This window comes from Haplochromis burtoni, unplaced genomic scaffold (assembly GCF_018398535.1).
Source record: "Haplochromis burtoni strain Fernald_Lab_line unplaced genomic scaffold, NCSU_Asbu1 Contig_252, whole genome shotgun sequence".
Taxonomy (NCBI): domain Eukaryota; kingdom Metazoa; phylum Chordata; class Actinopteri; order Cichliformes; family Cichlidae; genus Haplochromis; species Haplochromis burtoni.
Window position 1 is genome coordinate 141,292 of NW_024582613.1, and position 8,220 is coordinate 149,511.

At 38.0% G+C, this 8,220-nt stretch overlaps 1 protein-coding gene across 5 annotated transcripts in view; it reads right to left on the bottom strand.

Annotated features, from left to right (window-relative positions):
* Positions 1–3,478: 3,478 nt before the first annotated feature.
* The window catches only part of raf1a (Raf-1 proto-oncogene, serine/threonine kinase a), a 16,974-nt gene continuing 12,232 nt past the window's right edge, over positions 3,479–8,220 (bottom strand). For all 5 annotated transcript variants that reach the window (XM_005938988.3, XM_005938989.3, XM_005938987.3 and 2 more), the window contains 9 exons: positions 7,381–7,490; positions 7,110–7,227; positions 6,881–6,965; positions 6,547–6,723; positions 6,418–6,464; positions 6,175–6,293; positions 5,726–5,857; positions 4,807–4,941; positions 3,479–4,711 (listed from right to left, as the gene is read on the bottom strand). In XM_005938988.3, coding sequence (XP_005939050.1) covers positions 4,577–4,711; positions 4,807–4,941; positions 5,726–5,857; positions 6,175–6,293; positions 6,418–6,464; positions 6,547–6,723; positions 6,881–6,965; positions 7,110–7,227; positions 7,381–7,490 — 1,058 coding nt within the window. In that variant the 3' untranslated portion in view covers positions 3,479–4,576. The remainder of the gene's footprint in view (positions 4,712–4,806; positions 4,942–5,725; positions 5,858–6,174; positions 6,294–6,417; positions 6,465–6,546; positions 6,724–6,880; positions 6,966–7,109; positions 7,228–7,380; positions 7,491–8,220) is intronic.

The following is an 8,220-nucleotide window of genomic DNA, read 5'->3' on the forward strand; positions in this document are numbered from 1 at the left end:
ACTATTGCTTTTCTTTAAATTAATGTTTCCTAAGTTCGCATAAGTTCACATCTTTTCTCCTCTACTCCACAATCTCATTAGCTAAGTTATAGCCAATAATTACAAAAAAAGAACAGGTTAACTATTAAGATCTTTAGTTTTATCTATATTATTTTTACAGTGTAATTAGGATAGTTTGCTTTTTCACAACTTTTTTAGTTAGGGTGTCAAGAACTGTCCATGTTTCTTAAGTTACTGCTAAAATATCTTGTAATTATTCCCTTTCACTGAGTCACTAAATATTTATTTATTTTAATGTATTTTACTTAGTTCTACTTTTAAAAACATCCTATTATAGTGCATCGTCCTTTATACATGCACTCTCTATTCCCTTTGTGATCCATGGCTTATCCACATATGATTGATCCCTTGTGAATTTTTTTAATGGACATTTTTCATCACAAAGCATTATTAATAGGCTTTGTTTTGTTTTGTTTTTCTTACATTAGCTCTGTCTAAAGGGCAGTGATGGCTTCTGGTGTTCTGCTTTGGATGATTCAATAGGTTTCATATTCTTTCTTAAAAGGTTTTGGAAAAACATTTGTAGACCAGCTATTATGTTGCTCTCTTTATACCTACAGTGGCAGTTCATTACACTACATTACGTTACACGTTCAAATGCTTGTATTCTAACTGTATTTTACCTCAAACTATTTCTCGTTTCTGTCTGTTTAAACCTATATTTCCCTGTTACCAATACAGATTCTGAAGTACAATTTCACTAACTCATGCACACAAGGCATTTTATAGAATGTTTAATCTGTGGTAGATGTTTGACTTGAAACAACAGATTTAATCTCCACATTTCAACTTTCTTCTTAAAATAGGATTTTGAATTTTAGCACAAAATTCCAATTTTATTCACAAATAAACAATTTTTTTTTTCTTAATACTCTTTTGTGCACTGGCAATGAATAACATTCTTTTAAACCTTTTTAGCATGTGAGCCCTCACCAAAAAGATTATCCGGTTAATTCAGATGTCTATGAGTGAGGACATTTCTACCAATATAAATAAATAAATAAATAAATAAATTTAACCTAAAAAAAAATTTGTGACCAAGAAAAAAAGAGAAGAAGATACATTTCGGTCCCACATACCTAAACCGTCTAAAGTAGTAGTTTTAAAGGAAACTACTGCAGACTCATCTCACCCTGCTACATCAGAAAAATATTAATGTGTATCGTGATATCGCAATTTATATTTGTCCAGTAGGGATGTTTTGTGTTAAAGTACATACCTTTTGATGACATTACATCTTCCTCTACTGACAACTATCAACACCTAGGAAAAACCAGTAGATGGTGCTATTGTAATCCAAGAAAGTAGGGCAGTTAGGACCTGTTGACTTCATTTTAACCAGCTTGTGTGGCTTGTCAGGTTGCAGAAATAGAACAGATAAACACATATAGCAGTTGTAAAAATAGATGACTAGTGGTTGACCTAAGAGTTTGCTCTTGTTGTGTTGCTCTACCTTTGATCACGTCATTCTGTATTTCCCCTGTGCTGGGCATCATTTAAAGGAAAACAAAAGAAGAACTCAAAGAGCTTCCCTCTTGTTTCCTGCTGTCTTCAATGCAAAGGGCCACATACAAACAAAACTTTCCACATTTAGAGCATGGTCATTTTCCCCCTATATTTACTATAAATTTGCTCTTGGGACTAAACCAATTAAGTGGTCCTGCCCAGCAGGAACTGCACATTGGATGTTTACACTAAAACAAAATAACTGTCCTCTCTCTTTCCACCACATGTCCCTCCCTTGCTGAATGATTGTTGTTCCACTGAGTCTGCCAGTGGCTATACAGTGCACAGTGTCATCAGCCAATGGTGGAATCCCTTGGTGGCGTGTCTGGACTGTATCCCCTGTGAGGTTGCAGCACGTTGCCACTGCTACAGCAAACATGCCACAAACTCTTACACATGTGTGGGATTTTGCTGTGCTAGTGAACAAGAACTAAGGCAATAATAATAATGTCTACATCACCTGCTTTCATTGCTGGAATTAAAAGTATTTTTAATCAATATGCAGTTTTGGTCGAGTCTTTTTTTTTTTTTGTAACTTTGTCTCTGTACACTCCCATAGTGAATTTTAAATCAAACTATTGGGAAGTGATTGAAGCACAGACTTTCAGCTTGAATTCAAAAGATTTAGCAAAAATCAAATTTACTGCTGAAGGATGGCTTCAATTTTTTGTACATTTCCTCCCCATCCCCCATTTTCAGAGACTTAAAAGTAACTGGACAAACTAATATAATTTCAAATATACATAGAATTTTTTTTTTAAAACCTTCATGAAAATTCACTCAATGAATGCCTGAAGTCTAGAACCCATAAGCATCACTCCAGCTGGTTTCTGTTGCTGCTTGTTTGTGTCTCTGCCTTTTGTTTTGTCTTCAGTAACTGAAAACCATGCTCTGGCCCCTTGAAGAACATAACATTTCTCAGGCTTGAAACACTCGAGTTTCTTTTACAGTTTGCTTTGGTCTTTATCCATTTTCAGTGCAAAGTTCCCCCCAATTAGCTTTGCATTGCAGCATTTGGCTGAATCTGAGCAGGGTGTGTAACCCTGTACACATCATCAATAAACACTGATGAACCAGTTTCATCGGCAGCCTTATATGCCCATCCTTGAAGACTGCTTCCACCATGTTTGACAGATAATGTGGTAGATATTTTTCTCGTCCACACTTCTTTTCCTAAAATTCTGGTACAAATGAATCTGGTAGTTTCATCTAGCCAAAGATTTTTTTTCCAGAGCTGTGGAGGCTCTTAGGTTTTCTGGCAAAGTTTAAACTCTCTTTCCAGTTCTTCAGAGCAACTAGTTTAAACTGTTTTCAACAGTTTCTATTTACATTCATGAAGCCATCTCTTAATTGACTTTGACAATGACACATCTGCCTCAAGAGTATTTTTCACTTGGTTAGATATTGTGGTCTTTCTTTATAAAATATAAAATTCTGCAATCACTTTGTTGTCTGTGGTTTTTCAGGCCTTTTGAAGTTTCTGAACTGGCCTGTGCATTTCTTCTTGTAAAGATTGTACCAGATTCCTACAAATGTTTTGTGATTTATTTTGGTTTTTCAGTTTAATGATGGCCTCTTTCACTGGCATATTTTGTGCTCTAATGAACAGTATATAAATACAAGTTGAAATAATCTTCTATCAGCTTAAGTTGTCAAGGAATATTGAAGTAACAGGTGAAACAGTCAACTGTCCATTCACTTAAGTAGAGGATTGTATATAAAAATTACTAATTCTTCAACAGCTAATACAAATTTCTGTATTAAAGCTGAAAGTCTATACTTCTATCACATATGAGTGATTGAAAAACCCACCGTGGAGGCAAAAAACAATTAATAAAATATGTTACGGTCCAAAATCTCACAGAACTAACTACATGTCCATATGAGTTACAAAGACGATCCATTTAGTCTATTTTGGCAAAGGAATTTAACTTAATTTTTATTAAAATATCAAATAAACAACTTTCTCACCAAGTTCACAATAAAACATTTAACTGCCTGAAAGTGATATGGTAACCAAATACAAATTAGTTTCCAAAAATTTTTAAATATTTAAGACAACTGCCTAATGTCCAGCTCATCATAACCTAACAATGTAAGAAGTGATAAAGACGTGTGGGTATCGGTTTACTCAGAGGTATGACACCTTTGTGCAGACTGCTGAAACATATCCATTGCTTTTGCTTTGAAGAATGTGCATGTATCCAACATCACATATGCCAGCTGTCTGACAGACTATAATTCATCCAAAAGGACCCCAAAAAATAAAGACAATTAAAAGAAGTCAACAACAACACAAAAACAAAGACAAAAATCCCCCCACGTCTACTCCATTATCATTTAAGACAACGCAAAAAAATAAAAACATAAATCAACTACTACTGTGCAACTAAATGGACTACATCCAACTGCTTTGTGATAACAGGAGGAGGTGAAGTTGTGCAGGATCTTAATCCAGGCTTCATTTCCTCTTAAGGCAGGTAAGCTTAAAAAGTCCTTTTCATCAGAGAACAGAACATTCTGGTAGGAGAACAGGCTTCACATCACAGAGCCCAAACTGAGAGAAACATCTGTCTTGAGCTTTCTTCAATGTCCATTCATGGTTGTCTTAGGTAGGTGTGCGTGCATTTATTTACAAGTTATACCAAATCCAATGCCAGCATGAAGCCCTGGCATACATTTAAAATATATATGGTGATAACCAAGACATCACCTTGACGTATCTTATGCCATCCTCTTCATGTGTACATCCAAATGCAATCCAACACTAATCCCTTCCATAGTTGCAGATGCACTTCCCTCTCTCCTCTTTTTCTTACACAATTTACTGATTAGCATGTATGTATGTAATTTATGTATTGTATGGCTGGATATGTATCTGTCGAGCTACATTAGCATCTTTATGGAGAATTTGGGAATACTGAATGTTTGAGCTAATTCATATAAGTCGATGAGGCAGAGGAGGTGGGTGAGCGGAAGCCGAGGAGGAAGGGTAGTGCTGTCTGAGCCTCTAAAAAACAGGCACTCTGGTCAGAGTACAGGCATTAATATCCTCAGTGTGAGTGGCTCTGTGCAGGGACGGTTCTGAGGCACTGCGGTTTATCTTAGGGAGGGCATGTTGGAGAAGCTCAATGGAGGACAAGATCTAAATTTTTTAAAAAAGAGAGAGATTTAAACAGGGTTAAACAAAACGCTAACAATTGAGCTTGATGATCTACAACTGCCATGAGAGTAGCTCACCTGTGGAAAGAGTGGCCTCTCATCCTTGGACTTCTTGGTGCAGTCAGCCACCAACCTTTTCATGGCTTTGGGGCAGTTTTTATAGAGCTTGCTGAGGTCTGGAGATAGATAGCCTCTTCCCACCATGAAGATAATCTAACGGGAAAGTCAGAAATAGCAGACCGAGTAGAACAGCAATCACATTTTAAAGTATTTTAGAACTGAAAATTTGATTAAAGCCAGTAAATCTGTAGTGGACGACTGATCAGTGCTTGATCAGTCCATCTTGCAGATAAAGATATGGCATGAGTGCACGATGCTGCAGAGATAAAGGATGACACGTACTCTATGTGCCTGCCAGATCAGCACAGTTCAAAGTCATGCTACAGTATCAAGGAGAACAGAAAAGAATAGTGGATCACAAGATTTACGGGTGCACTGTGCAAAGGTTTTAATTGAATCTGAATACAAACACAGTGAAGTAAATTCAGTAAGACGCCACATATGACCCAGGGCAGGACTCATGGTCTACGAGAGGACAAAAACACCTAAACATGCACATATGCACACCCATGCTCCCCTTTTCTCACACACATACAGGGTTGTGTTACGGGGTCTAAAATTAGGCCAGTGGCTCCATGGCGCTCGCCTCTGTTCCACAGTGGGCCTTGGGCCAGCTCCACAACCCCCTTCAGACAGTGACACAGTGTCTTTCCACCACCTTCTAGCCTAGGTTTGCAGAGAGCTACAGCTTAGACATGTGTCTGATTGCAGGCATACAGCACTGGAACCCTTAAGTTAACACTATGTCTAACAAAATCAATGTTCTAGCCAAGTGACTTTTATTTGCATGACAAAAGAGACTTAAGTTCTTTAATGTCATCAAAGATGCAGTGATATACTCTTAAACCATTAGTGTAATACATTTAAACATCTTTACCTGATCTCTATTTCCTATCTGGGAGTATGGGAGCTCTCCCGTCATGAGCTCAAAGAGAACAATTCCATAGGAATAGACATCAGACTGGAAGCTGTAAGGATTATTATCCTCCATCCGGATAACCTCAGGAGCCTGTAAACATAGAAAAAGAAACCAAGTCAGGTTTTTTTAAATAGATGAATAGTTGGTTTAATGCTACTATCTAATCACAACTCATCAAGTCCCTTAATATAGCCCACTTGTTGCTACAGCGGAATTAAGTTCTTAGGGATGAACTTTCAAACTTTAACATAGTTAAAATAATCTTATTCCTCAATGACTGACAGTCCCAGCTTGTTCCAATGCTTTATATAATCTATGATAATTTTTTAAAAAAAGATGATAATTGCATCATTAGATGATAATTAAAAAAATGTAACTTTGGATCAGCACCATATGGTGTTACTAACCATCCAAAGAATGGATCCAGAAGGCTGCTCGACCTGATGTGAGCCACTCCACCTTGCTTTCACCGTAGCAAGACCAAAGTCGCCAATTTTTACTGTTAGCCCTTCATGCAAGAAAATGTCTGCACAACAGTCAAGGAATTACACTGAGGAAAAACACATCCTGTACACCAGGTGGATACGTTTTTGGTTTTTTTGGGGTTTTTTTTCCATTAACAGACACTGAAAAACCAATAGAAAGGATACTGTTTGACTTCATGTCTCGGTGAATGATGTTCTTTGCATGAAGATAGCTGAAAATGAAGAAAAAAATAATTATATCTCAGTTATTGTTGATTTGATTTTAAGAAAGAAGTGAGATTCTGTACAACTTACTCCATGCCCTGAGCAGTCTGCCTGGCAATATCTATGAGCTGGATCATCTTGAAATTTGTCTCCAGGACATGTATGTGCTTGTATAGGCTGCTACCCTCACACCACTGTGTCACAATGGCCAGGTTGTCCTTAGTCATATAACCCATGAACAACAGGATGTTGACATGTCGTGTTTTCCTGTGACCAGATGCAGAAAGGAAGAGGAAATCACCATATCAAAGATCAGAAAAACATTTGAAATGTAGATGACTCAATAAGAAGTCAAAAATATAAAATATTAAAAACACCTGAAAATCTTAATGCTGGTAAGAAAAACATTTTTATGCACTCTCACCTGAGGACTGCCACCTCATTTCTGAATGCCTGGAACTGCTCTGGTGTAGGGTCTGTTACCTTTAAAATCTTTACTGCTACATCACCTACAGCAAAAATAATAATGAAATCCACAAAACTCGTATGACCAGCAATTCTGCATTCACTCTGCTTATTGTTTATTTTTTCTGTCAGGAAACTCTGGGAAGTGATACACGTGATGGTGCGTAGCATCTGCAGCTCATTCCTACCATGCCATTTTCCTTTGAATACAGTTCCGAAGGAGCCGGAACCAATGCGGGAGTGCAGATAAACCTCGCTGGCCTCAATCTCCCAGTAGTAACTGGAGTCACGCTTATCCCGAGGCCTCTGAGTAAACAGGAATCAAAAAGATGCAACTGATGTCATACAAAGCAGAAATACACCTTAATCATAAGGTTTCATTCTGAAGGGGAAATCAAGAGTGCACCAAACTGTCTGATATCATTAAATATACAAGACAAAAAAACCCCCAAAGCTTACTATTTTAATTTTGTCCTGAGTGTTGAGGGATGGGGCCCTCTCTCGCTGGGCAGGTGCAGGAGTTTTGGATTGGGTCCAGCCTGTAGGACTCTGGTTGGGTGAACTCCCCGCTTCAGGAATACAAAGCAAAAGAGTATATAGGAATTAAGCATAGAAGACTTAGTGAATGATATGGATTCAGGTTATGTGTTATATAGGCATCTCATCAAGTTCACAGTATAGGGATGGGAATCGAAAACCAGTTCTTGTTGAGAACCGGTTCCCACTGTTTCAATTAATTGGAATCGTTTGCCATTTTTGCAAACGATTCCCTTATCGATTCCATTCGCCTCGAATGACGTCACCACGTTGCGTAGCGTCATTTACCTGACAGGAAACATGGCACCTAAGCGGCACAAACGCTCAAAAGTTTGGTTATACTTCACGAGAACGGATGACAACAGGGCAACTTGCAATACTTGCAAAGTAGATATTTCATTTAAGGGAGGAAACACTACGAATATGCAAAAGCATTTGCTCACAAAACACACGATAACTTTAAATGAATCTCGTGTTTTTAATTCCGCTCCAGACTCGTGAATCTCAACCCAACAGCAGCGGCGGTAATGTTTGCACGTCCTCTCCCGTTAACATGGCAGGTAAATAATCAACTAACATTGCATATTATGTTAGCGCGATCGGCCTTATTACAAAACCTGCCTTTACTGTGCATTTAGATGACCACGATGAGAGTGACAGAGTCTGGCTCAGATGCTGGCAGTTCTCGCTGCAGTCTACCGGTAGCGTCTCCTTTCAGGCCAGGATAGACGAATGTCACCGAGCAGTGTCTAAGTTTGTGGT